Source organism: Didymosphaeria variabile (genome assembly GCF_027946475.1).
Source record: "Didymosphaeria variabile strain IMI 356815 chromosome Unknown scaffold_3, whole genome shotgun sequence".
In the NCBI taxonomy this organism is placed as follows: domain Eukaryota; kingdom Fungi; phylum Ascomycota; class Dothideomycetes; order Pleosporales; family Didymosphaeriaceae; genus Didymosphaeria; species Didymosphaeria variabile.
Window position 1 is genome coordinate 3207915 of NW_026611622.1, and position 27903 is coordinate 3235817.

A 27903-nucleotide genomic window follows, 5' to 3' on the forward strand; every position below is an offset into this window, starting at 1 on the left:
TATATGTAAGCGTATAGCAGTCGGCCCATGTGTAAATAGATGATATCCACCTGATCCTTCGCAAAATCTTGGTTGGCGTTGACTCAATACCGAGTTCTGCTGAATCGGTGGTCTTCCTGCTCGGTATCCGTGGTAGCCGCGCAATCATGGTCAGTGTGTAACTGTGCATCGATAGCCCTGTGCGGCTCCTGCGCTAAACGCGGTGTCACGTGCATGGGTCTGTGCGTCGAGCTGTCAACGCTCATTACTCAACAGCATCAAACACCAACGCAACGCCGCCCTCCTCACTTGAGGTCTGTCGCATCAGAATGCCAGGACTTTTGGAGAAGCGGAAACGTTCGACTGTAGTTGAGAGCGACGACGAGCAACAGTCGGACGTCCCTTACAGCTCGGCCAACAAACGCGCGCGCTCCATCCGCGACGCGTCCGACGATCCCTCAATCAGCCGCAATGACAGCTACCCTAACGAAGATGTTCACCAGCCTGGATCTTTGGTGCGAGTCAAGCTTACCAATTTTGTCACCTATACCTACGCCGAGTTCCATCTGGGTCCCAGCCTCAATATGATCATTGGCCCAAATGGAACAGGCAAGAGTACGTTGGTCTGTGCCATCTGTCTAGGTCTGGGATGGTCTGCACAGGTAACTACGTTTTTTTTTTTTGGTTTTTATTGGTCTAGCTGATTTCTATAGTATCTTGGTAGAGCCAAAGAGATCGGCGAATTCGTGAAGCATGGCTACACCGAGGCAGAGATTGAAATTGAGCTAGCTGGCTCTAGCAACCAGAAAAACCCCACTATACGTCGAAGGATTCAAAGGGACGGTAATAAGACAATGTTCTACATCAATGACGTCCATAAATCGCAGAAGGAGGTCAGGGCCCTGGCAGAAGCTTTCTCCATACAGATCAACAATCTCTGTCAATTTTTACCCCAGGACCGTGTGGTAGAATTTGCTAAAATGGATTCCATCGAGATGCTTGGTGAGACATTGCGTGCTGCAGCGTCTGGTCAAATGGTACAGTGGCACGACGAGCTTAAAAAGCTGCGGACCGACGAAAAGGTTCTTGAAGCCCAGCAGCAAGATCAACAGCAGCATTTGAAAACCTTGCAATCCAAGCAAAACGCTACGCGAGAAGATGTCGAACGGTATAACCAACGTCAGGAGCTTCTGACTAAATCGAGAGTCCTTGAACAGTGCCGTCCCATTATTAGATGGACAGAACTCAGAGCCGAGATTGATCAGATAAAGGAAGAAGAACGTAACGCTCGAATCGAATTGCGCAGATACGAGGACGAAGCCGAGCCTGTTCACCGTGCCGAGGCGGAAATGGAGAATGATAGGCTTCTGATCGAACAGATCAAAATAAGGCGCAAACACAACTTCGAAGTTAAAAAAGGCGCTGTGGAAAGGTTTGCGAAGAAGATCGATGACGATCAGCAAACCTTGGGTCACCTTGCAACCGAAATCGATGCTGAGAAGCAAGCTGAGAAGAAGCGGAGGCAAGACATCACGCGGCTAGAGAATGAAATCACCAATCTGAGACAACAAGCGGAGAGCAACACCGTGGATTACGACCCAGCCTCCTTTGTCTCACGCAATGCAGGTGTTCGCGCTCGAAAGTCTGCGGCCGATCGAAAAGTGGCTATGCTTCTAGATGAGCTAAGAAGAATACGCGAAGACGCCATTCGAGATACAGAAGCATTGCGGTCCAAGGAACAGGAAAAGGCGCACCTCAATTCGCGAAGCGGCCAGCAGGACAGTCTTTTATCGAGACTATCCATGGATACTCATAAAGCATGGACTTGGCTCAAAGCGAATGTAGGCACGCTCTCTTTGAGAGACGAGGTCTACGGGCCCCCAGTTGTCGAATGCTCAGTGCCTGATCCGAAAAACGCTGACGCTATTGAGACTCTGCTGCGTCTTGGAGATTTGACAGCCATCACATGCACAAACAAAGAGGACGCTCAAAAAGTCCAGGACAAACTTGTAGGCAGGAAGGATGCAGGTGGGCTAGGCTTGCACCATATTACCATCCGCACAGTTCCTCTACCGCGTTCTTCTTATCAGTCCCCTCTCACACCCGAAGAGCTTGCGAATTTCGGTTTTGAGGGGTGGATAAGCGACTTTATTGAAGGACCCGACGCCGTACTAGCGATGTTATGCGATAATGCTAAGATCCATGCGACCGCGTTTGCTTCCCGGCCGATCACCACTGAACAGTACAATGCTATAGAGGGGAGTGAAAAGCTTCAAAGATGGATTGGTGGAAATGAGCTCTATAGCATTACCCGGCGTCGCGAGTACGGGATCTCATCCACCAGCGTCAATTCAATCAGGAAAGCACAGAATTTCACTGGTCAGCCTGTCGCCACCATGGAAATGCAGCAAGTGGACGATGCGATCAAGGGTCTTCAGCGTGAGGCTGTCTTGAGAAAGGGTCTTCACGTAACCAAAAAGAAAGATTATGATGCAGCCAAGCAGGATCAAGGCGAAGCTGAAGCTGAGAGGGTAATCTACTCTCACTGTCTTCTAACGTGGGTTCTAACCGTCAGTAGGCCGAAATCCACGCCGAACAGGATCGTATGAAGAAAGCTCACGCAGCGTGGGAGGCACTGCCGCGAAAGATAGGCAAGCTAGACATCAAATTTGAAGCGACTTGATGCTGACTTTGACCAGCTGCGAAAGAAACCGATTTGAAAGAAACCAGGAGCTTAAGCCGCGACACAAACAGTCGCATCAAAGAGATCCAGACAAGACAGGAGAGTGTGGCACTGGCAGTGGCACGCGACACTCTTTCGTACGCTGTAAGTGAACCCCGGTCGTCAAAGCCAAGAAGCCTGTGATGCTCATCCTGTACCAGAAAGAGGTGACGCAGCTGCGTGCCTTACATGAATCATTCCTTGAAGCCGAAATTCGTATGATTGAGGCCAACTCCGAGGTCGATGGCTTCAAGAACGACAATCGTGAAATTCTTGAGGCAATCCAGCGGCAGAGGGACGCAATTGAGAAGTTCAAGACCGATCACAATTCCAAAAAGGCAGAAGCTCGGCAGATATCGGAGAGCGTAAAACGCATGCTTAGTAGCGCGTCGGAGGGAGAAGGAGCGCTTATCCAAGAGTACAGAACCCTGTCTATGGAGGAGTTGGAGAACGAAATCTCGGCCATTAACTCCCGTCTCGAATTGATGGCTGATGGGAATCCGCAGGCCATCAAGGCTTATGAAGATCGGAAGCGAGACATCCAGAAAGTCGAACGAACCCTTGCAGATGCTGCAGATAAGCTGGAGTATAACCGAACTAGGATTACAGACATCCGCGAGCAGTGGGAGCCTGAACTGGACACGATAGTATCAACTATTAGTGACGGCTTCGCTCACAACTTCGAACAGATTGGGTGCGCCGGACTAGTTTCCGTGAAGAAAGACGATGATTTCGACAAATGGGCCATCCAAATCGAAGTCAGCTTCCGGTGGGTCATCTTGTATAGCGTGATCTATTGTTTTGCTAATGTATTTGCAGGGAAGGAGAGCCGCTGGCCATTCTTGATTCCCATCGTCAGTCCGGTGGCGAACGCGCTGTATCGACTATCTTCTACCTCATGGCACTCCAGGGCCTTGCGCGTTCGCCTTTCCGCGTAGTGGACGAGATCAACCAGGGTATGGATCCGCGCAATGAACGCATGGTACACGAGCGTATGGTCGACATTGCTTGTCGGGAGCGCACGAGCCAGTACTTCCTTGTTACACCGAAGCTGCTCAACGACTTGAAATTCCATCCCAAAATGAAGGTTCATTGCATTGCGAGTGGCGAGTACATGCCTGATCAGCGCACGAACCTTGACTTCCGGAGCCTGGCTGACTTGGCGATGCGGGTGCGGAAGGGAGTAGCTGCTTCTTAAGCAGGATTCAATATCACACAAAAGGGCATTTGGGTTCGGGACACCTTTCTCGCAAAGGTGGGCGACACGGCGCACACGGGCGATCGTGGACATGTTAGCGCTGGGCATTTGGGTTCTACATGGCATTGGAATCATCTTTCCATCCCACAGATATGGCTTATATTCTGGGTTAATGTACCAATGTCACAGTTCTACGATACCAACGTATTCTTATCCTATCGAAACTGGGAGTATCTACCTATCTCGTGAGCTAGCAGCTGTGACCATTATGCTCGTGTCTCCTGTAGTACTGCGCTTCGAATGTCCGTACTGATAAGATAAGCATGTAGCATATCACATTCAGTGTCGTATATGACCGCATCGACATCACGTTTGAGCGTGTCGTTGTCGCATAAAACGTTGCTGGACAAGACTCATACCAGAAAGCGGGATAGCGCCAATACATACGACGGTGGAGAGCGGCTTGCTAAGCGACTTCTTTACCGTGGAATATATCACGACGGCAACGGGTACAACCGCTGGTAGTTGTTCACAAAGTTGCCGTTTAGCGCAATGTGGCGAACCTCTCCTGCCTTGATGAGAGATCTATTCGGGTTGCGCGCCGATCCTTTATGTTGGGAATCAACACAGCAGAAACGAACGGTTGTGGAGTGATGCGACGGGCCATGCTCTGGGTGTTACCCACAAGGTTCGCCTGTCAGTTTTACCGTTACCAGGAGACTATCAGGCCTTTGAATTCTTTGCTGGCCTCCATCCACGCCTTCGTTGTCTCTCTATTCTTCGCTATCACACTCTCAATCATGCAGATTCCACCGCTACTATCCCTCCTACCCCTCGCCGTCTCATCCCCCTCCTCCGACAACGACACCCAAACATGGACCATCACCCGCCTCGACTACCATTACATGACAGAATACCCAGGCTTCGGCCCCCCACACATGCCCTGGCCCGTCTCCGCCATCTTCAATACCACGCTCTCTTTTGACGTCTCGATACCGGATGCGACAGCACCGCACGGCAGCTGGATCGCGACGTGCGAGCTTGGCTGGGAACATGCAAGTTTGCCAGGGACGTTTGTGGCTTGTCGGGAACAGAAGGGGGAGGCCGAGGACGAGGGGAAAGGTACGGGGATGGTTAGTGTGTATTTTGGGGTGGAGAAGTGTAAGTGGGCTTGGTAAAGGCGGTGGTGCAATGCTGATTATTGATACAGGGAACGGGACAATCGTGGAAGCCCTGGGAGAGAAGCAGGTCGATATGCCGTTCAGTCTGAAGATGTGGAGATTTGATCTCGCCTCCAACGTGAATAAACCGTGAGTACACACGCCCTTCCAAGTCACTCTGCCACGATAAAATGAGCGCAGACCTGGCTCGCAAGAGCGCTGCTAGGCCTCGTTCTAGCCGCACATCACCCCCGTTTGTATTCTGATTGGAGCACTGCAGGCAAATGTACGGCAACGTGTCTATCAGCTGCGACGATCCGGGCTCGCATACGAGTTATCTCACTTGTCTGACGGGAAAGCCCCTGGATGGCATGCGGTGCAAGTTGCACCGCATCAACAACATTGATTTGAGTAATCAAAAGGAGTTGCGAATCGTGGCGCAGAGATGTTTGCTGCCTGGTCAATGCTGACATTGTTGGGCTGATGATTGCAAACGTGGGTGGAATTAGAAGCTAAATCGCGAAATAAAACGTGGAGCTGCTTCATAGGGATCACATAGAGGCGACGGTCAAATATGAGTGAAATGCTTTTATGCTATCAGGTACCTATGTGTTGTAGGCACTGATAGTGAAACATCATATAATGTAGTACCACCGCTCGTCTCTTCCATTTCCTGATCGTGTTATGCCGAGGTCCTATGAGACACCTCACTTATATGTCCTCGACCTCGGCACCATGCGAGACGCGACTTAATTGCCACATTTCGGGAAATTGCAGTTCTCAATCCCCGGCTTCCCGCATGTCTTCGTCTCGCAGGCAGATTCACATGCCGGATCTCCGAACTTGCAGGCCTTCTTGCAATCCCTCAGACCGTCCCTCAGCTCCCGGCACTTGGTTGAGCAACGCTTACTAAGCATGCTACGTTCTTCAACAGCCGCCTCGTTCTGCTTATCAAGCGAAGGAAACATGCCTTTGGGGCAGATGCACATGGTACCATGCGGGGGCGATCCGAACCAACTGCGAAACCCGAAGGTACCAAGTCAGTGTATGTTTCCAAGAAGTGGGGATGGTACTTTCGCTCGTTTCTCAGCTAAGCAAACAAAAGACTGACACAAAGAAGAGGGGTTCTCTCAGTCAGACACTTCCACTTTGTCCCCAGGGGACTTACCAGCACTTCGAGCCGAAAGGACCGCAAGGATACGGACAAGTGTAATCGGCGTTTGCTTCAGATCCCAGGTCAACTTCCATGGGATTAATCTTGCCGTTGGCGTCGTCGATGGACAGAACGGTGCCCTCCTTCTCGGCTCGGTCAAGCTCGTCGAGCGTCTCGGCCATGCAATTGCATCCGTGAAAGCTGTTACAGCAGTGGTATTTGTTGCATCTAGGATCGCAGCCTGGAGGGGGTGGCGACGGGGACGTACTTGTAGGAGGACTGGAAGTGGTGGTAGAGTTGCCGAGTTGAGAGTGGAATTGCTCAAACTCGGCAAGCGCCTCCGCTCGACAGTAACACTCGCCCCATGGGTAGCAGCAATGGTACATGATGCACCTTGCGTCACATTGTGGTGGTGGGGCTGGTGTGGAAGTCGGTGGAGCTGTTGAAGTAATAGTAGAGGTGGCAGGGTACTCGGGGAAGCAGTCATTGTTTGGACCATCCTCGCGAGCGAACAGAGGGTTAGTTTCGGCCACCTGCACCGTATTTAATGACGCATTATAGACTGGAGAATCGCCTACTCACGGTTGCTGGCACGGCGGCCGCGAGAGCAAGCAACGCTCCGAGGGCAATTGCGAGAAGCCTCATAGCTTGACGAGACTGGGATCGACTTTTGAGACGTTGGTAGGGAATGTGGTTGTACAGACCGTGAAGATGGAGAGTGTGGGAGAAAAGAAGTTGGGAGATAGAAGGTTTAATAAGCACCGGCTGTCATCGGTTGCAGACAGAGACAGTGAGAGATTGTCGTCGCCGTTGGCAACGGTGAGGGAAATTGTAGCAAACGAAGTAAATGTGGGCCGCTCGGCCGCCGACAAATAAAGGCGATAGAAATAAGCAGGAGCAGTCATTAAGGTGCACTCTTTGGAAATGACTGACAAACGCTGCCCTCAACAGTCGAAATCCGGCCCGGCTTAGGCGAAGACTGTTCTGAACTACATCTAGGCATGGGTTAACATGGCTCTTGGAGAGTCGCCCGGATCGCTAATAATTACATAAGGTCTTATCTCCCTAAACAAGACGTCTCCATAGGATGTAAGATCACTGGCACTATCCCATCATCTAGTGTCTAGTCGCTAATCCAACTGTTGAAACGTTCAGAAGCCTGCCGCTGGCCTCAAGATATCAGTGGATAGGAAAGTGTCTAGCGGCGTCCATCTGTCGGGGTAAGAGCTGGTTGCAGGGCATCTGGATGAGGCGCAGATTGCTGAGATGAGCTGTCCATCTGCTGATTTGAATGGTATGTCTGGTGAGATGTAGGTATCCTTGGTCCAGGTAGAGGCATGCGGGTTAAGGGCATGGTAGAGGCGGCTTGAAGGTTAGTATGTGGACTCTTTGGCAGGTATTGAATCCGAACTATAGGTGGGTGTGCTGCTGGGCCCATTGATTGCGAAGCTGAAGCTGTTGCCGCCTCATCGCAGAGGCCGCTTCTGTGCACGTAGGCATGGTTTCTCCTATTGAGCTCTTTAAAAAGCTCCCTACCGATGTCACTCCTTATATATACGTCCACCTTGTTCGTCTTGTTACCTCAACCCTCTGATCGTTGTGTGTTCTTGTGATTTCATTCTCCTGCGTCCTAGAATCAAACCTGTTATTTAGTTTGTCATAGCTTTCTTATAACGCATCGACTTGATGTTGCAGGCTGACATCCGCGATTTGCACGTACTGAATTTCTTCTTTGATGATGTCCTTTAACCTTTCCTTTAGCGCACTCTGAGCGTCCTGTAGCTCGTATGTCACTCTCGCTAGGCTTGTAAGCTTTTGATCGAGCTTTGCGATGTTGGGACCCTGCTCCTGAATCTCCTGTCTGATATTGGTGATATGGGCGCTTGTTTGGTTTTGGTAGTCCTCGAAGCCCTTCGTAAGATTTTCAAATCTTTGCTGGTTGATTGTTATGTTGTTCTCCTTGAAGGCATTCGTCTCTGCTTCTGAGTTGTTGACCTTCCCCTTGAGATGTCTGCTACTGTCTTGAAGTCTATCCAAATCTCCTTGCAACACCGCGAAACCTTGTTCTAGCCCCTTAGCCTTTAACCCCTGTTGGTTGATTTCTTTCTGGGCTTTATTGAGCTCCTTGCGTAACTCCGCCTGAGAGTTTATGACCTCTAATATAGAGGCCTCAAGCTTCTCTGTAAGACCATGAGCGCATATCTTGGTTTCTTTGCACTTCGCCTGTAGGGCTTCGATCTACTTATGTGCCTGCTTCTTATTATTTTTTGAGAGTTTTGATCCTCTTTTCTTTCTCTTCTGAATCCTTCCCCTTGAGGTCTTGATGCTTTTCTAGCGTCTTAATCTGTTGGTTCTTCTTGTTTAGGTTCTGCTGCATAGTCTCCAACTGCTTGTCCTGCTTTTCTGAGACCTCCCTCTCATTGTCTTGCCTAATCTGCAAAGCCGTGACCTGTCCTTGTAGATTTGTAAGGGTGGAAGCAGTGTATAAGGGACTTCTATGAGTACTGTGCTTGAACTCTTTCAAGCTCGTTTCCATGACGGTGACCTTTTAGCCTTTGATGACCATTCTTCCCAGAGACTTGACCATTTGTGGAGAGAAGGGCTATATGTTGCGTGCTGTTTCTTAAGCTTCTTGAGGTCAAATGTCAATGTGTCCACCTGTGTGCACAACGACTGCTGACTCTGATTAGGCTTCGTACCCGAAGAATTGGTCCCAAAGACTTGTTCAAAGATTGATTGTATTTGGGTGTTAGATATGCTTTTGATGTCTTGGGATATGGTCTTCCGAGCCTCTCTTAACTCGATAGATGATATGTTGGAGTGCTTTATCAGTGCGTGCGTCAACTGGTTGGATACTTCCTGAGTGCTAGCCTTTGTTTCAACACCCTGCTTTAGTGAAACCAACCCGTCTTCACAGACCTGGAGCCGCTTCGACGTTCTTATAACTTTCTTTATGACCATTGCGTAGGATATTACTCTCCTTCAATTTGCTATTGATGAAATTGAGACGCTTCTCATAGGGTTGGATTTAGTTGGAGACCCTATTATGTGAAAAGGTGCCTATATCCGCAAACTTGTTGTGGTTATTCTCGTTGTTAATGCGTAGTACTCCCTGGTCTCTGGTGTTGTTAATAATTGCCCTTTTAGGAGTTGGGCGACTAGTGGAGCCGTTGTTCGCGATGCAGGACAGAAGCTTGAAGATCATTGGTCCACCCATAGGGGAGACTTGGCTTATCTGCAATTGCGCGAGTGCGCGATGCAACTGATAGGAATATGTTCGACATTGGTGATATTTGTGCTACATCGCCGTCGTGAACGCTGCCAGATGCTAGACGAGTGTCTGCTTCAACGGCCGTTCTCGTATAGCGCTGAGATTAGTTGATCAAAACGTATGGAGCATTGCGTACCCATTGACGTGGCCCTTTTCCTTGCCGTCTTCGTCGGCCAGAATTTCTATCACCAGGTGTCGACGAATCGGCGCCCCTAAAAGAGTCCTCAGGGGTGACTCCAAGCATGGTAGAGATCCGGTTGTAGCGGTATTTCGGCGCTAATTGTTGCGAGGTACACTCGAACAGTCGGTGTTCATCTGACGGTATTAACAGCGCTTCGTGCTAAGCCGTAGCCAGTGTCGCCACTTCTCGCAGTCATATGCGGCCAATCATCTAAATAAAGTACGCTTAGGCGACAAAACGAGACGGAAGAACGAAGAGTAACGAGCATAGTGGGCCGACCACGATCGGCTTGAGGGTGTTCATGAAAGAATGCACAGTAAGCCTGGGAAACGCAAGATGCTTTACAACTATTCTGGGTATCATAAGGATAAAGTCACTAAAATCATTTCCATCGTTGTCTTCGTATCATGCGACAGTAGCCGCTCGCTCACAAGTCGTCATCCTCGGCTTCCCTATCCTTAAACACTAAGAATTGCTCAGGTTCTTCGTTCGTGATTGTCTGCCATATTGCTCGTACACGGTCGAACACGACATCGTCAACGACGAGATCTAGTGGTAAAGGAGGTAGACCGAGAAAGTGAGTTTCCGCACCATCTAGCAATGGTAACGGCTCCATGGAAGGCATCGCACGCTGTTCGTACTGCATGGACCAGATGATCCTCGGCGATGGCGAAACATCAACACTAGATAGCAGGAGAGATGTTGCATGGCTGAGAAGCTCGAAGCCTCGCTTGCCGCTCAAGCTCGTGGATGCGTACAGTACACCTATGGATTGTCAGCTTCTGTTGAACGACCTCGAGACGTCGATGAGAGCTGAAAGCATTGCCAAGATCAGGTTGTCAGAGGATATCTATCGTCAATGTAATTCGGACAATGTAGATAAGTATTCAAAAAATCAATCATCAGAATGGCTTGGATGGAAGAGCAGGCAGAGATATACTCACACTGACCGGCGGGGCATTCTCCTGACTCGCTGGAGTGGATATGAACGTGGACAGGAGGAATACCTTGATGCCCATCCAACTCATCTGGCAAGGACAAAGAGCCCGAGGGGAAGATTAGAATGGCAGACCCTGGTTGAAACGGTCTCTCTTCCACCATAACAGGCGGGAATAGTTTCGATAGGGCTGAAGACACAATGCTGACTGACTTGCAAAGAGAGCCTTCTGCCTGGTCTCGTGCGCTTTCGGCCACCACCCAACGCGCAGTGATAGCTTCACCATCTTTCAGATGGAGCCTTACACTGGATACATGATTTGTCATTGCAGTCATGTTCTGGCGCACTGCTGAGCCGTCTCTGCTGACCGGATTGGAGTTTGCCAAGTCCTTTTCTGTGTCCGACGGGCTTTCGACGGGAATCTGTACGGTCGACACAAAGCCACTCGAGGTGGAGAGACCGTTTCCCAAGACGTACACTCCGCCTCCAACGGCGCACGCACGACAGGCGACCTGGCAAAACTCGTCCAAACCACCATACTTGGGGATGAGCGCGCTGAACTTGCCCAATGTGCCGATTGACCTTAAGTGCCGGGCGATCCTAGGCAAAGCGTATTCGGTGGTCACACTTTCAAGGCTCTTTGTTGACATAGTGAGAGCAAGTAGGGGTGTAGACAAGACGGCTGGGGCTTTGAAGACGGCTGAGAGGAAGTCGGAAAAAGGTGACGCTCGGTACTGTTCCCACTTGACCTTCTCATCATCATTTTCGTAATCCAGAATGAAGCGAAGGATCTTGACGAGCTTACGCTTAGCCGGGAAGTCAAGGGTATTGTTTCCAAACAGGTCTTCTCGTGTATTGGGTACCTTCTCAAGGCTACCAGTCTCCTTCCCATTCGTGCCATCTGCAGAGTGCACCCACCAACTACCGACAGGAAGAAACGCAACCTGATGGTGGGCCTGCGAGGTGACTAGGTAACGCCTGAACGCTGAACCGGAGTATATGATCTCAGGGGCGAGCGCCAGGTTGTATTGCCTCCCGGGTTTTCGCGATAGCGCGGCTGAATCCGACTCAGAGGGCTCTGGCTCGTGGATGGATGCCTCAGCGAAGGCCGCGTGGAAAACGCCTAGGCCGGCGTTAGAATCGATCAGGTGAAGACGGGTGGGCAAATATTACCATGATTGACTTTTGCTACCCACTCTTCAGCTTCTGGTATGCTAAAGGCGGCTGCAGAGCCGCTGTAATAGGGATTCTGATCGACATGGAGTATTTTCTTGTCCGAGCGAGACAATGCTCTTCAAGTGCTGCGTCAGTCAGATTGCGGAACAACAGTGGCAAGTGCATAAGGCTTACAGGGCGAGCAGGGACTGCTGCAGGCCGGTGCCTGCGATCACGACGTCCCAGTGGGTGTTGTCAAGAGTGTCCATGGTGGATCATGGGAAAGAAAAGAGTGACAGCGCGCGGCAAAAGTTTGGCAGCTGGGTGGCCGCCAAGCGCTCTTTAGCGTGAAATGACTAAGCATGCGACACTTGAAAATCTGCAGCGCGTGAACCGAGCTTTCCTTGACAACGCGCTCGCTGAGAAACAGTTCTTGATGTGTGGGACTGTTCGCAAGGCACCGAGGCTTCATTGTCTCTGGACATGCGTGGAGAAGAGATCTCTTCGTCCGGTATCTACCGCTATGGATTTCACCTGAATTAGCGGCTCGAATGTGGCGATACATTGTGACTTGATTAGCTGTGACACCCGACAGAAGGAATATCGCGTGTGCATCATGCAATCCAAGGCCCGTACGTGTGCGGTAATCTTGTCTTCTTCCGCGCAGTCGCCGTCTGCGTGATTTTCGGGTTGTGACTTTGTTATGGGACCACACGTGTGCATGCCACAGCTGGAGCATCTTAGCCGCCGAGTGAGCAACCATCGGCTCCACAGAATCAGCAGTCTTGCGTGGCTAGCCCGTGTCCGCGACGACCGCTGCGCTCAGCCGATATAGATTTACACGCACGCGTGACTGACACAATAATCAAATCTTCCTTGGTCTAGTGGTCATGATTTCCGCTTGTCATCGCAAGGTAACGAGCGCGGGAGACCGGGGTACGTAAACAGCGTCTTGGGCACTCTCAACATCTGTCTCTAACTCCGCAATAGGTTCGATTCCCCGAGGGAGAGTGCATCCTTTGTTTCTTTTTGGCAGTTGGTTCGAATCGTGCATGCGCGTGGAGGAGTCGACCTCCGGATGTAAGGAACTAAGTTTGTGATTTTCGGCTCGGGGGCGCCTGAGTGCGCCTGCCAGACGCTCCTTGGTCGCTGCCTCTTATAGATGGTAGGTTCCTTCTGCATCAACCTACCCGTCATTGCAGAACCAGGCTCGGGATTACACGCATATAATAAGCTATTCAAAGTATGCATACCTTGAGTTTTGAGTATGAGAATGGGTGAGATCTTCCCGTGGACTAAATCAATAGTCCTCATCCACGCTGCCGGTTGGGCGGTGATTGTCTGGCTAGATTCTTCCATGCATACCCCGACTATCTGAAGGATTGTACGGGCGCATTGTCGTTAGAGCGCATCTTGGTAGGTCTACTGGACTTGGGAGGAAGTTCGAGCGGTAATCCAGCACTGATACAGCCGATAAACCCCTGAAATAACAGACCGGTCTATATCTAGAGAAATTTCGCCATCTTGCAAACGACCCGCAGTGGCTCTGCCCTAAGCCTCCACGCTCTCGACCTTGTTCGTTAGCTTCTCGTCTCCGCTCAACTCTCTTGACGCGTCACTCAAGCCAGGTAGATCTTTGAGCATGTGCACGATCTGAATGCCCTCACCATTCGGACACCTCCCTGACATTAGAAGAGAAATCTCTCAATCGTTCCCTGCAATGACTTACCTCACAACGTCTATCTTTCCGCTCCTCGTATATCCACACCGCTCATACAGCGCTACGCCACTCAGCGTTGCTCCCATTTCCAGTCCCGTAAACCCGCCCTCCCTCGCCTTGCCCTCACAATACCGCATCATCATGGTCCCGAGGCCTCGTCTTGCCCAGTCCGGATGCGTAAAAATAGCCCTGATACTCGCGCGCTCAACTTTGGGATCGCGCGCTTCAGGCAGCCTGTTGGGAGCAGTGTCGGCGCCGTATAACGTGCGGCGGAAGGACCACCCCCCGCAAGCGCTAATAACATCGGGAAATTCTAGAGGATGGAGTACGAAGTAAGTGTGGTCCTATGAGATGAGCGTTAGTGCTCTTCGTTCCATGCACCTTCTATCTTCCTTTCCCTCTCTCTATCAACACATACACAGACCGAATGACATCTGAGCATGGTCAAGCAGGAAGCACTCACATGCAGTAGCAGCGTGTCGGGTCCAAACAAATACCCAATCGACCCGTCAAGCTCCGCCTGCGTGTAATAACTTTTGCCCAGCGCCCTCAACGACTCCCCAATCATCTTCTGCAGTGCGGGAATATCGGCGATAGTAGCATTACGAAAACCAAACTTGTGCGTAGCTTCTTGCGCTTTCGCCGACGCAACAGGATCATGCCTTTGGCCGCTCATATCGTGAAATCGATCTTGATGCTGGCACTAGCTCTTTGTCTGAGAATCCGACCTGCTCCTGGGACCAGTATTGGAAGCAGCGGCCAGGAGCGGGGCAAATATATGTGACAGGGCGGCTGAAGTGCTCTGAACAATCTGCACAAGTAGTGGTAGCACGACAGGAATCTCAGCGCAATGCAGCTTGAGGTGTTCAGAGAGCATCCCACTTGCGGAAGGCGCGATATCGGGCCAATGAGATGCTTTTCCGTCGGGAAAGATTCACGTGCAATTGTTGGCCGCTCTCTACTCTGCAGAGTCCTCATACGATGACATGACCTCACAGCCTAGCAATATGAATTGAACCCGAACTTCCATATTCCATTCATAGGAAAACTCTTGGGATACTCTTCTTTACTAATCTGGGTTCTAAGACTTACACGTTATCCAGCCACGACGCCCTGCTCCGAAGATGTTCACGAAACCTTGCCTGTTCATCGGACCAACTAGGTCATGTGAGATGGTAAGCCCATGTAAACAACCTTTACGATTCGCCACTCTCTGTTCATCAAGAGACGTCTACATGGCGACACGGCTTCAGTATCCCTTATAAGTGAGCTCACTTCTTTTTCGCCTTGCTCGCAGCACCCTTGGCTTTGCCTCTGCCCTGAGGCTTGACACCTTCTTCACTCTCACCATCGTCGTCATCCTCCGCAGCGCGTTTCTTGCCACGAGATTTTGTCGCCGCAGTCTTCTTTGCAGCTTTCTTCTTAGGCTGCTTGACGTACTTGTCTTTGGATATATCGACGTCCTCGTCTTCTTCCTTGATCTCATTGACAACTTCCTCCTCGTCGGATTCTTCGATCGCTTCTTCAAGATCGGGTTTTTCCTTGCTCGCTTTTTTAGGCGCAACGACGTTCGAGGCTTTCATGAAGGGCAGCGGATGGGATTGCTGGTTGTAACTGTGCATCGTATTAGTCAGTCTCAAGATAAAAGTGGAGGAATATGCTTACAGTCTGGTGAAGGTTGCTTTGTCTTGAGAAGCGATCTTGACCTTCTCTTGTACCATGGGACCTACGCCCAGCTCCACGATCGCATCGAAGTCATCCTTTGTCAGGAAGTAGCTGTCCATGAGTTCGATGATCTCCGGGACAGCCTCTTTCCCTTCATCCTCGAGCCGCTTAACGAGCTGCTGCCAGAGGACAGGAACATACTGTTGTCGGACCTCGTGTCGATCACCAGAAGAACGTAAACGCATATGAGCCTGTATTTCCTTGACCTGGCGCGTGAGCTTTCCTTGAGAACTATTTTTACCGAGCCAGGTCGTGAAACGAGTCTGATGACCAGCTGTGCTTCCAGCAACGAAACTGGCCGGCCGTACGAAGCTGAACACTGCATGTGTTGGCATTAAACTCCAGTGCTGTTGCGACCCGTGGATCATGCGATCGACAAGGTCTCCGTCGCTAATGCTATCAGCGGCATCGGAAGCTAGTTCCAGCAGCTTCAATTTCTTATCGGGCCCATTGTATTGCAATGCCTGGATGGGATTGGTACCAAGATAGTTCTCTTGGAGCATTAGGGGACTGAACTCGTGGTCATTGAAGTAGAGTTCGATTTTCTCGTTCAATGTAGAGTTGCTGCTTGCAGCAAACATGCCGCCTCCGAGAATTTTCTGCGTGATGTCCCATGGTTTTAGGATGACGTGTTTCTGCCATGCTTTGGACATTTGCTTGCCCTTGTTGAAGTCCATAGCTTCTTGATCGAGTTTGGCTGTGGATATCATGTTTACGACTTGTCGAATATCGGCGTGGCTGCCCTCGATTAAGGCGTTGATGACCGGCGCAGGCATTTTCAATCCTTCTCGGAATGCAATAGTCATGATGCGAGAACGAATCTGATCGACTGTCGGTCGGCGAAATGGCAGATCAAAGGTTACATAGTCGAATGGCTTCATCTTCGGCAGCCTTCTGTCGTTACATATCAAGATCATGGGGACCTCCGTCTTCTTGCAAACGGCAGCCAGAGCTCCTACGCCACCCCGGTCGCCTGCAGACATACCATCGACTTCGTCCATGATTAAGACCATCTTCTTCTTATCCGACTCGACCTTCTTGCCGTCCCCTGCGAAGTAACCATGGAGTGAGTTCGTACTCAGAACGCCGCGCAGGCCCTCCTCCACAAGCTTTTTACTGCGAGTATCACTGGCATTGCTTTCAACGATGTCGTATCCTTCCATTTTGGCTACGAGATGCGCCGCCGTGGTTTTCCCAATGCCAGGAGGACCGTGCAGTATGACTGCACGGAAGGACCCGCTGCCATCGGGTCCGGCTAGCTTGAAGTTGGTCTTCAAGCTCTTTGGAAATCTCTGCAACCACCTCTGCAACTTCTCCACTGTAGCTTTATTGCCGCAGATCTGATTGAGTGAAGATGGCGCATACTTCGTCGTCCACAATCTTGAGTCCACCGCTGGCTCTGAGCTTTTGCCAGAGCTGAAGCTATCGGCGGAAGAAGTCTTGGCATTCCTAGCGGTTTCTGCGGTCTTCAAAGCTTTCAGCCTGGCTTTCTCTTCCTTTTCCATCTCGGCTGCTTGTGCTTTGATCTTCTCTTCCTCTTTGCGTTGCTTTTCCTTGAACGCCACCTGTGCTTTTGAGTCACCCTGATTGCCAGCTGCCGTAAGCTTTTCGATGAGTGCTGTGAGTCCGTCCTCATCGATAGTCTTGATGTTCAGTTCTTTGATCTTCCGCAATTTGCTTGGCCCCGCGTCCTGTCCGAGAACAATGTAATTTGTGTTCTTGCTCGGCTGTCCGGTAACCTTCCCGCCATGCCGTTTGACAAGCTCTTGAGCCTCAGTTCGGCCCCATCGCTGCAGAACGCCCGTGAAAACGAAGGTCAAACCAGCGAGACAAGTCTCGCTTCCGGATGGCATGGACCCTGAATCACCGCCGGCCGGTGCGGCATCTGCGTTCCCGCCGCCGGCCTTTTGTCTCCAGTCGAACTTTGCTGTTTCGTCTTTCGGGGGAGGGGTCGGTGGTCGCACTAGGGGTATGCTGTCATAGATGGCTTGTATGTCCTTGTTCTCAACGGCGTCTTCCTTCTTGGCCTTCTTCTTTGCAGGCGCCTTGGCTTGTGTATCCTTCTTCGGACGAGCGCGTTTCGGCTTGATCTCCTCCTCTTCCTCATCGTCATGCTCGCCCTCACCATCGAGTTCGGGAGTCTTCCGTTTCTTCCCCGCAGTTGATGTCTTCTTCGGCATGCTTTTGGTTGCTCGTTCATCCTCATCTGGTTCGACGAAGCCGTCCTCCGCGTCCACGTCCTTCATGTCAACATCCTCATCCTCTGGATCAATATCGTCGTCATCCTTGACCGTCTTCTGTTTCTTCGCAGGCTTCTTCGGCGTTCCCCTATGTGGAAGACCAGTAGGTAGATCATCGCCGTCGCTGGCTGCTACTTCAACATAGTCGTCGTCTTTGCCTCGTGATTTGAAGTCTTCTCCGAATATATCGTCCGCTTCGTCGAGATCGTCGTCCGGAAACTCGTCTTCGTCATTCTTTGCGGCATACGCGGTGACCCGCTTCCTCGGCCTGCCTGGACCTCTATTGTTTGTCACTGGCGTCGAATTCTTGGACGTCTTTCCGTTCCCCTTCACGGGTGTTGTTTTTGGTGTAGATTCCGCGGGCTTCTTTTTGAAAGGTTCCGAACGCTTGGGCTTGTTCTTGCTAGCGAAGAACTCTGACGTCGTTGTCTCTTCAAGCTCGGGGGACGGTTCCTTCTTGGTTTTCTTCGGTGGAGGCTTCTTTGGGGAAATCTTCATGGGTCTGCACATGCTCAGTTAGTTGTTCCGCAATGAGTTCCAATCAGTCTCACTTTGCCTCTACTACATCGTCGTCGTCCTCGTCGGATTCGTCGGCGACCACACGGCTGGCACGACTGGGCTTCTTCGGTGCTGCCTTTTTCGGCGCAGGCTTCTAACGTAATGTGTCAGTCTTTTGACGTCTCAGTGTCAACCAAACTGGTGTGCGCCTCGATTGTGTTACTGATTCACGCACCTCGTCCTTCTTCTGCGAGCCCTGGTTCGCCTGTGCTCCGCCGCCAAAAAAACTGCGGATATCCGCCGGCATCGTTCCTCACTGGATTGACCAGAGCTACAAAGCCAATGCAGCAGGTACACTCAAGACAGGTAGCAAACAGGGTGCGGCGTGGAAAGCGTGTGCGTTGACGGCGTGAGGGCTGGTTGATAGGACGAGGACGAGGCACCAAAACGCGTCAATGACGGGCAGGCAGTCGCGCGCCGTCACGCTACGCGGCGGCCCCCGGCCTTGCCTACTTGGCCCGTGCCTCTCAAGCCACGCACGAGCCACACGCCAGAACTTCCATCAAGATTGACTGCTGCCGGCATCACAGATGACCATGCCGCCGCCCAGGATAGCCACCATGAGCCTGGCCGCTCAATTGAGCCGGATGACCCTCTCGGCATCTCGGACACGACGTAGAGACCACCTGCCCTCATCGTGTCTCAAGAGCTCCAGTGTGCTAATACGACCAGTGCTCCCGACCGTCCTAACCCCCAAAGTCCGCATACCCTCCGCCCGCGCATTCTCCTCCACACCGCACCGCCTCAACTGGCTTGCTCCCAAAGCCGGTGAATCCCGCAAATCGCGAAAAGGCCGATGTCGTGTTCCCACTGGCGGTAGCATGCGGGGCACCACCGTCGTATGGGGCGACTACGGCTTGCGCATGCGCGACCACGACCGCCGCATCTCCTCCTCCCAGCTTCACATTGCCGAAGAGACCATCAAGAAGCGCCTGCGAGGCATGAAGTTCCGTCTCTACGAGCGCGTCTCGGCCAACATTGGTGTCTACACGAGCGGCAACGAAAGCAGAATGGGAAAGGGTAAGGGTAGTTTCGATCATTGGGCGACGCGGTTGGCCGTGAGCAAGGTCGTCTTCGAGATCAAGGGAGATTTGCACGAGCAGGTCGTAAGAGATGCTTTTCGATTGGCAGGGAATAAGCTACCTGGTGAGACCCGTCTTGCTTGAGCGAAAAGACATTACTGACCCTAACAGGGCTGTGGGAGTTTGTGAAGAAGGGTGATGCGCCCAAGATGGGCATAACAAAGGTGGGCGTTAACGGCATTACCGCGGAGGATCTCAAAAGGCCTAGGAGGAAGGTTCCTCTTGAACCTCTAGAGCAGACGGCTGCCCGCCTACCATCGGCCTCGCCCTCATAGATCTGTATGTATTCTGTATTATGAAATGTACACAACTTCCTTCTGCTATTTGCCGTTGCGGAATCAATACATTTCAACGCCGACACGGTTGACCATGTGTCACCGATTGTCTCGTGCGGCGCAGCCTTCTCCATCCTCTCAAATAACGAGCTTGACACCAAATATTTGCCATTTGTGTTACGTCTTTGGATATGTATGTTCTGTAAGGGGCTAGGTGCCTAAGAGGCCAGAGTGCAGTTAATAACATTATTACTCACTAAGGGTGTAAGGGGCACCTGGCCGAGTGGGCGGAGTGAGGTAAAACATAGATAAATTTAATAAGGAGAGTGTAATTGTTACGATTAAGGGTACTATGTACTAGATAGGTAGTGTATTAGCTTAGGTGGAATAATTATCTGTATAGGGTCTAAGTGTAATGGACTAGCCCTAAGATTAAAATGTAATAGGTGTTAAGGCCGGCGTTTTATTTACTTTATAACTTACTAGTCACCCTTTTTCTTTTATATGGCATTACTATTCACTTAAATCTTATTTATATTAGAGCTAGACCTCTACTAAAGGCTTACTAATATATAGCTAGATACTAGTTTACTTTATATTATAATATATCTAGCTCTACTACTAATATAACACTAAGTTTCTAGTTATTACTATTACTATTACTTTTATTATTACTATTACTATTACTTTTATTATTACTATTACTATTACTTTTATTATTACTATTACTATTACTATTACCTACTTAGCCTTTTATATACCTAAACTCTCTATAATCTCCTACTATTAGGTTTATAGTTACGTAGTAATGTAAATATTAGTAAGATCTAAAGTAGGTAGTAAATAATTAAATAGATAATTTACTATTTAAATCTCTTAAATAGCTTACTATTCTTTATACTTTAAAATAAGCTTATAAATACTAAGCCCTACCTTCTAGACCTAGTTAGTACCTAAATAGAATATTTAATACTTATATATTATAGATTTTAATATTACCCCCCTTTTAGGTAGCTTCTTAGCCTTAAAAAAGCTTTTTAGCTTTTTTAGATATAAGGAGCCCTTATATAGGCCTAACTAGTACTATTTAGCCTATATTAATATAATTTAGAGTAACTTAACTCTAAATAGCCTTTTATATAAACTTATTAGTTTCTTTTACTTATTTTAGTACTAAAACCTTAGTATACTAAAATATTTATATATTCTAAAAAATAAAATCTACTAAAAATCTTTATTTTTTTATTTTCTACTTTCCTACTACTAACTTTAAGTAAGTATTTTCTATAATTCTTTTATATATTAGTATAATCTAGCGTAATTTAGTATAATTTAGTATTTTCTAATACTAACTACTAATAGGGAAGTTAATTTTATACTTATCTAGCTATAATAATAATAATAATAATAATATTTTAAAGTAATTTATTATAATTTATTACTACTTATTATAATACCTCCTAAAAAGCGCTTTATAAGAGATTACTATATTAATAATATTTAATTTAAAGGCGCTTTTACTAAATAGCCTTATATTAGGTATATTATAGTTTATAAAAGTTAGGGTATAGTTAATACCTAGTTAGTATACTTAATAAACCCCTATAATAATAATTAGAACTTATTAGTCTTTTAGGGCTATAGCTATAAAATATATAAAGCCTATTTAAAGAAGAATAGCTTATATTTTATAGTAAGTACCTAAGTAGTATAATTTAGTATAATTTAGTATAATTTAGTACTAACTAGTTTATTTAGATTTCTTTTAAGTATAAAGCCTACCTTAAGCTCCTTATAGTATATATTTAGAATATTTTAACCTTTAGTAAGTAAGTTTTAATATAAAAGGCTTAGAATACCTATAAAGTATATAAGATATTCTATACTACTATAAAAGTAAATTAAAAGGCTTAAGTTATAGATAAAAACTATATCTAAAAGCCCTAAAAGCTATATAAGAGTTAGTTTTACTAAATAGCTTATTCTATAGTTATTCTATTCTTTAGTATCTTAATAGTCTACCTTAAAATGTAGAATACCTAAATTAAGCTTAATAATAAGGTAAAGAATACTACTTTCTATTTAATAGCCTCTTTAAATAAGTAAGTCTATCTTTTAGCTCTATTTAGTACTCTTTATTACTAATTATTATATAGAGGTACTAGTAAGTATATAAAGTATTATTAAGCTTATAATACGGGTCTAGACCTAGATCCAGGCCTATAGGACTATATAGGATACTTATAATAAGAGAGAATCTTTTTCTATTCCTTTTTATATATTTTTTATTCCCTTTTATACCTTTTCTATACTAACATAGCACTAACTAATAGTAACTTAATCTCTTTAAGTAGACTAATAGTATCTTCTATACCTTCTATCCTTACCTACTAATACCTTATAACCTAAGTAATATACTCTAGTACTCTTAACTATATCTACTACGTTATTATTAATAGCCTTTATACGCTTATTTATATAAATTTCTATAATAGCTTCTCTATATTAATAAGCTACTTTAGCTTTATAGTTTTATATATAATTACCTATACTATAAAGCTAGGCTTACCTATTATCCTACTTAGAATAAAGTTCTTAATCTTCTCCTACTAAGTAGTAATAAACTTTCTATTCTTAGACCCTTACTATAGAGACTTACTTATATATTCTATATATATATAACTAGTTAGTAATATATTATATAGTAATAGTGCACTTAACTTACTAATAAGATCTATAAATATATTCTCTAGGACTATAAGCTTTAGTATCCTTACTTTAGGTATAAGGTTAGGCTATTAGAGCCTAATATTATATATAATACTATTAAATCTAGAAAGGGTAGCTAGTCCTAAATAGGTTAAGGTTAGTTCTCGGGCAAGACTTACTAAGGGAAGGAAGAAGGGGTTCTTATTAATATAGAAGTATCTTATAAGGTATAATAAGTTAATAAGGGAGGCCTAAGTAAATCTAAATAATAGATTAAAACTTAGGTTAAATATAAGTATAAAGATTTATCCTTATATTCCTATATAGGGATCTTATTTAGTTACTTAGGAGCCCTAAATAACTAAGTAGGTTATGTAATAACTCTTAGCTACTTAGTTATTTAGGAACCCTAAGTAGCTAAGTAAGTTATATAACTACTATCTAAGTAACTTAGCGTGTCTTTATTTTATTATAATCCTAGTTATTACATTTTCTACCTTTATAAGCGCCTAAACTTCCCTACTATTATCTAGTTTATAATATTATCCCTCCCCTTCTTATTCTTTGCCCTAAAGAATTATGCCTACTAACTATTATTCTATAAAGCGTTACTATAACCTTATTTTTACTATTAAAAACTACAGCATTATTATAGTATTAAAATATTTATTCTATTAGTTATATACCCGTGTTTATAAGGTCTATATTAGTTTAGGAAAGTGTAGTAAGTGTTAGAAGTAAGGTTTAAAGTGTAATATTACTATTACTTAGAATAAGTTCTTATAGTTAGTTACTAAGAAGAAGAAGTTAGAAGTGTAATTAAATAAAGCATAAAAGGAGTAGGATACTACTTTTAAAGCTATATACATAGCTTAAGTAAAAGAGGATTAGTTAAAGAAGTAGTTATTATAGAATAAGAAGTATACTAGTAAAGTTATTACAGTAGAAAGTATAGTATTAGTAGAGTTAGATAAAGATCCTATTTAGCCTACTTAGCCTACTAGTCCTATAGAGCTTTATCCCTCTATCTAGTTAGTAATAGATAATCTTTCTTCTAATTTCTAAGAAAATATTCCTCCTATATCTAGTAGCTAGGTATGTCCTTACACTCTTTATTATATAATAGGGTTCTAAAGGTTTTACTTATATTTCTTAACCTTTTATTAATAGTTATCTAGATTACTTCTTAGTTCCTAAGTATTTTTACTATCTAGGTATCCTTTCTACTTAATAAGGTACTATTAGATTCCTTTATAGGTTCTTATGTGTATAATACTTTTAACTTTAAATTTAGTTTCTTCTTTAGCTCTATAATAGAAGGTAGTTTTAACTAGTGTCTTAGGGTCTACTAGTTCTAATAGTAACATATAGAATACTAAGTATATTTTTATATCTAGTAGTAATTCTAATCTATAGTTTACTAGTAATACTTATTTAGAAATGTAAAATAGTCTAACCTTAATATAATCTAATTTTTATGCTTTTTCTTTTATATATAAAGATTCTTTATAAGTAGATATGCTTTATCCCCTTCTTTAGCTAAGGTGCTATTTTTTGTTTCTAGTTTATATATAAAATATTTTGCTATTAAGCTTTCTTAAGGTTTTTTAGAGTTTATTATATATTTTTTTATATTATCTACTATATCTGTGGCTTCTTTTACGTTGATATTTGTTAGTAGTTGTTAGTTAAAGAGATTTAGATATTTTCTATATATAGTATAGTAAGGTGTTTGCTTTATTGCTATTAATACTTTATTATTATGTGCCAATTATACTATAGGTAATAGTAAAACCTAGTTATTTTTTTATTTATTATAGTATATTTATAGATATATTTCTATAGTTTAATTTATTCTTTCCATTTTCCTATCTATCTGTGGATAATATATTATAGATAGTTTTTATTCTATTCTAATAAGTACTATAAATATTATCTAGAAGTTTAATATAAAGAGTTTGTCTCTATCGCTAATAATTATCTTTAGAATGCTATAGTGTCTAACCTATTTATCTTAAAAGAGGTAAGCTAGTTCTTTAGCTATTATATTCTTTAGATATAGAATTAATTTAATATAGCTTATAAATTAATATATAATTACTAAAATGCTGTTATATGAGGTTTTTGTGGCTAGGTTAATTAAGTCTAGTATTCCTATAATAAAGTCCATAGTAATATCTTTAAAAGGTATTATTAGTATCCTAATTAGTTATATTTCTCTATACTTAAGGTGTGTGCTATGTTTATTTCTCTAGTAGTCTATATATTTACATATATATGCTATTATAGCTTTCTTAATTCCTCTAAATGTATAGTTCCTCTAAATTAATTCTAATGTCTTTATAATGCCTAGGTGTCCGTACATTAGGTTATTATAGTATTATCTAATAATCTTAGTTTGTAGTTACTTTAGTACTTCTTAGTTTATAACTAAAAGTTAATTAAGTTCTACTATTAGTTTAAGAGATCTATTTTTATTTTTATAAAGAATTACTAAGTAGGTCTTAACCTTTTCTTCTACTAGATTACTTTATCTACTAAGTGCGTCTACTTATCTGTTTTCTTTTCCTACTATATAGATGATTTTAAACTTATATTATCTAGTGGTTTGTAACTATCTTTATTATTATAGTATTAGTTCTTTTATTATTATAAACCTAAGTAGGTTTTTATAATCTATATAGATTTCTAGCGTTAAATAGCTAAGAGCGTATATTCTCTAGTATTTTAAGGCTTTAATAATAGCGTAGAGTTCTTTATTATATACGTTATATTATATTTCTGCGTTATTAAATTTATATAAGTAGTAGGCTATTAGGTGCTATTTACTATTTTATTCTTATTTTGCGTATACTCCTAGTGTAAGATCACTTATATTAGTTTTAAATTATAGTAGTTTGTTGCTCCTAAAATAAATAAGAACTAGTTCTATAATATATACTATTTTAAGGAGTTAGAATATTATTCTACACTTATTTATCTATTTAAAAGGTGTGTCCTTTCTAGTTAGGTTTATTAGTAGTATTGTGACTTTTACGTAATCTTTAATAAACTATTAATTAAATCTATAGAATTCTAAGAATTCTTAGATATTTTTTATAGTTTTTAGTATAGGCTAATTTCTAATACTCTCTATCTTACTTAGTGCTATCTTAATTCCTTTAGTAGTAATAACGTATCTAAGGAATTTAAGTTATTTAACGTTAAATTAGCATTTCTTAAGTTTAATTCTTAAATATACCTTATCTAGTGCTTTTAATACTGTCTATACGTACTTAGTATGGTTAGATTTATTCTTAGAAAAGATAAGAATATTATCTATATATGTAATAACAAATATGTCTAAATATTTACAAAGTACATTATTAATAAGTGCCTAAAAGGTTACTAGTGTGTTAGTAAGTCTAAAAGGTATTACTAGGTACTTAAAGAGTCTATAGCATAATTAAAATACTATCTTCTATTCTTTACCTTTTTTTATTCTAATTAGGTGGTATCTATCTTATAAGTCTATTATTATAAAGACTTTTACTCTTAAGAGTCTATCTCTAAGCTCTAAGATATTAGGTAATAGGTATCTATTTTTAATTATTATATTATTAATTACTTAGTAGTTAACGTATAGTCTATCTAATCTATCCTTCTTTTTAATAAATATAAAAGGGCTTACTACTAGTAACTTTAATAGTCTAATATATCCCTTTACTAGGTTTATCTTAATAAATTTATATTCTTTCTAGAGTTTTTCTTCTATTTTACTATATAGTAGTCTAAAGGGTGGCGTTTTCCCTTCTTCTAAGTTAATTATATAATCCTAGGGTTAATATTCTAGTAGGTTTACCTTTCCTTCCTTCTCTATAAATATATATATCTATGCTTTATACTCTCTAGGTACTTCTAAGGGTATACTTTCTTCCTTCTTCTTATACTTTATAACCTAGTGGTTCCTACTAGTGTCTACTAAGGGTAATTTCTATTTTTTAACTTTCTATTGCGAGTTTATATTATTAATAACACTCTTATCCGCCTTTAATCTCTATTATTATATAGGCTTAGCTTATAATACATATTTGCAGCGTTCTAAGGATAGCATTCTTAAACCCTAATTAATATATAGGTTATACTTCCTTAACTAGAGTAATCCTAATATAATATTATACCTAGATCTATCTAGTATATTAAGTATAATTATCTCCCTATGTTTATAGATCTAAAGTATAGTAGTAACTTTATAAGTAATATATAGCGTGTTTAGTATTTAACTTCTATTTATAATATAGATAGGATAAGCTTTATCCTTAAGTATTAGCTAGAGTCCTACTTATAGTACTACTTCTTAGGATATAAAGTTTTCTAATACGCCTAAATCTAATAGTGCCTTAATCTATATTTTATTAAGCTAAGCTAGTAGCTTAATTAATACCTTACTATTAATAGTATTTAACTCTCTAATAGTGTCTCCTTACCTATCTATAAGTCTTTAAGGGTTTCTTAGGCCTTAGGGGCTAGGATTTAGTCTAAAAAAGAACTATTTTTCTTAGGAGCTAGGTAGTCTATATTCCCTTATTATTATTCTTTCTATTCCTACCCTTCTCTTCTTCTACTATAGTTATTCTTCTACTATAGTTTCTTTTTAGAAGCTTTACCTTTCTATACTATACTTATTTCTGTATAAATATTAATAACTATCCTTAGTTAGTTAGGGTTCTTACTAAATCTATAGATACGCTTATTATCCTAGTATCTACTATAATTAACATTTAAGTAAGTTTACTATCTATCTTAAGTGTATATCCTATTGTAGAGTGTACTAGTTACTATATTTTATATATTATTTATGCTTAGGAAGTATAACCTTTCTTACTTATTCTATAAATGTTTATCGTATTTATTTATTAGGTAATTATACTATTCCTAGCGGTATTATTACTTATTTAGTAGTTATTTACCTTTATATAGCTCCTTAGCTCTATAGTAGGTTAGGCACTAGTCATGTCTATATTTAATCTATTAGATATTTAAGTGCTACGGGTTTTAGTAGTCTAGGTAGTACTTTTATAAGTAGTCTAGGTTCTTATTATAGAAGTATTTACTAGGGTCTTATTATATATATCTATAATCTACCTATTATCTATCTTCCTTTATAACAATTTCTAGTCGGCGTTTATTGTAAGCTTCTAGTGGTATGGAGAATAATAGTAAGATTATTATAGGTAATAATAATATATCTCTATCTTATAGTTAAACTAGTAGTTTATCTAAGTATTCCTATATGTTTACTCTATTAGTAAAGATTACTTTTTTACCTTTAAACTATAGGTAAGGTATTAGTGTCTACTTAACTTTCTTATCTACTATTTTGGATTATTCTTCTTCTATGTCCTTATAAAGTTATGAATTAGTTAATAACTCTAATCTAGATTTATTATTAAGTGTAAGGTTATTAATAGCGTCTATAATAGTCTATTCTTTATCCTTAATTTCCTTTATTAGGATAGTAAGTATATTTAACTACCTAATAACCTTATTCTTAGATCTATAGTTCCTAGTAATATAGCCTAGTTTACTATATATAAAATATGTGTAAGTCTTAGTCCCCTAGTGTTGGGTTCTATCTAAGATATATATATTAGGCTTATAAAAGCCTAGTTCTTTTCCTTTTTCTTTACCTAAGTAATTAAACTAGATATCTTCTATTAGCTAATATCTATAGGAGTCTTGTAATACGCGTTAAGGTCCTTTTAGTAGTACCCTATAGACTATAGGTACTAGTTATTTAAAACTAATATTCCTTAGGTTACGTTAAAATTCCTATTATAGTGCAAACTATTCTCTATT

General features: G+C 43.4%; 7 protein-coding genes and 1 non-coding gene across 8 annotated transcripts; 4 read left to right on the forward strand and 4 right to left on the reverse strand.

The window, feature by feature from the left end:
• Positions 1–308: 308 nt before the first annotated feature.
• On the forward strand, positions 309–3899 carry SMC5 (Structural maintenance of chromosomes protein 5; the record flags this gene model as incomplete). The annotated part of the gene is made up of 6 exons (XM_056213180.1): positions 309–641; positions 693–2510; positions 2558–2582; positions 2679–2806; positions 2863–3470; positions 3521–3899. The coding sequence occupies 6 exons, from the start codon at positions 309–311 to the stop codon at positions 3897–3899; spliced, it is 3291 nt and encodes a 1096-aa protein (XP_056073488.1).
• An 800-nt stretch (positions 3900–4699) lies between these two features.
• Positions 4700–5213, forward strand: N0V89_004395 (uncharacterized protein; the record flags this gene model as incomplete). Its single annotated transcript, XM_056213181.1, has 2 exons — positions 4700–5060; positions 5110–5213. The coding sequence occupies 2 exons, from the start codon at positions 4700–4702 to the stop codon at positions 5211–5213; spliced, it is 465 nt and encodes a 154-aa protein (XP_056073489.1).
• Positions 5214–7880: 2667 nt separating this feature from the next.
• N0V89_004396 (uncharacterized protein) lies at positions 7881–8799 on the reverse strand (the record flags this gene model as incomplete). The annotated part of the gene is made up of 2 exons (XM_056213182.1): positions 7881–8450; positions 8797–8799. The coding sequence occupies 2 exons, from the start codon at positions 8797–8799 to the stop codon at positions 7881–7883; spliced, it is 573 nt and encodes a 190-aa protein (XP_056073490.1).
• Positions 8800–10091: 1292 nt separating this feature from the next.
• MRS6 (Rab proteins geranylgeranyltransferase component A) lies at positions 10092–12025 on the reverse strand (the record flags this gene model as incomplete). The annotated part of the gene is made up of 4 exons (XM_056213183.1): positions 10092–10429; positions 10609–11724; positions 11775–11893; positions 11952–12025. 4 exons carry the CDS (start codon positions 12023–12025, stop codon positions 10092–10094), a joined length of 1647 nt encoding a protein of 548 aa, XP_056073491.1.
• A 601-nt stretch (positions 12026–12626) lies between these two features.
• Positions 12627–12767, forward strand: N0V89_004398. The gene has a single exon. It is a non-coding gene; the product is annotated as a tRNA-Asp (tRNA).
• Positions 12768–13307: 540 nt separating this feature from the next.
• Positions 13308–14152, reverse strand: N0V89_004399 (uncharacterized protein; the record flags this gene model as incomplete). Its single annotated transcript, XM_056213184.1, has 2 exons — positions 13308–13434; positions 13983–14152. The coding sequence occupies 2 exons, from the start codon at positions 14150–14152 to the stop codon at positions 13308–13310; spliced, it is 297 nt and encodes a 98-aa protein (XP_056073492.1).
• A 595-nt stretch (positions 14153–14747) lies between these two features.
• rfc1 (DNA replication factor C complex subunit Rfc1) lies at positions 14748–18246 on the reverse strand (the record flags this gene model as incomplete). The annotated part of the gene is made up of 4 exons (XM_056213185.1): positions 14748–15090; positions 15142–17943; positions 17993–18093; positions 18175–18246. 4 exons carry the CDS (start codon positions 18244–18246, stop codon positions 14748–14750), a joined length of 3318 nt encoding a protein of 1105 aa, XP_056073493.1.
• Positions 18247–18559: 313 nt separating this feature from the next.
• On the forward strand, positions 18560–19356 carry mrpl16 (39S ribosomal protein L16, mitochondrial; the record flags this gene model as incomplete). The annotated part of the gene is made up of 3 exons (XM_056213186.1): positions 18560–18614; positions 18672–19145; positions 19193–19356. The coding sequence occupies 3 exons, from the start codon at positions 18560–18562 to the stop codon at positions 19354–19356; spliced, it is 693 nt and encodes a 230-aa protein (XP_056073494.1).
• Positions 19357–27903: the final 8547 nt, after the last annotated feature.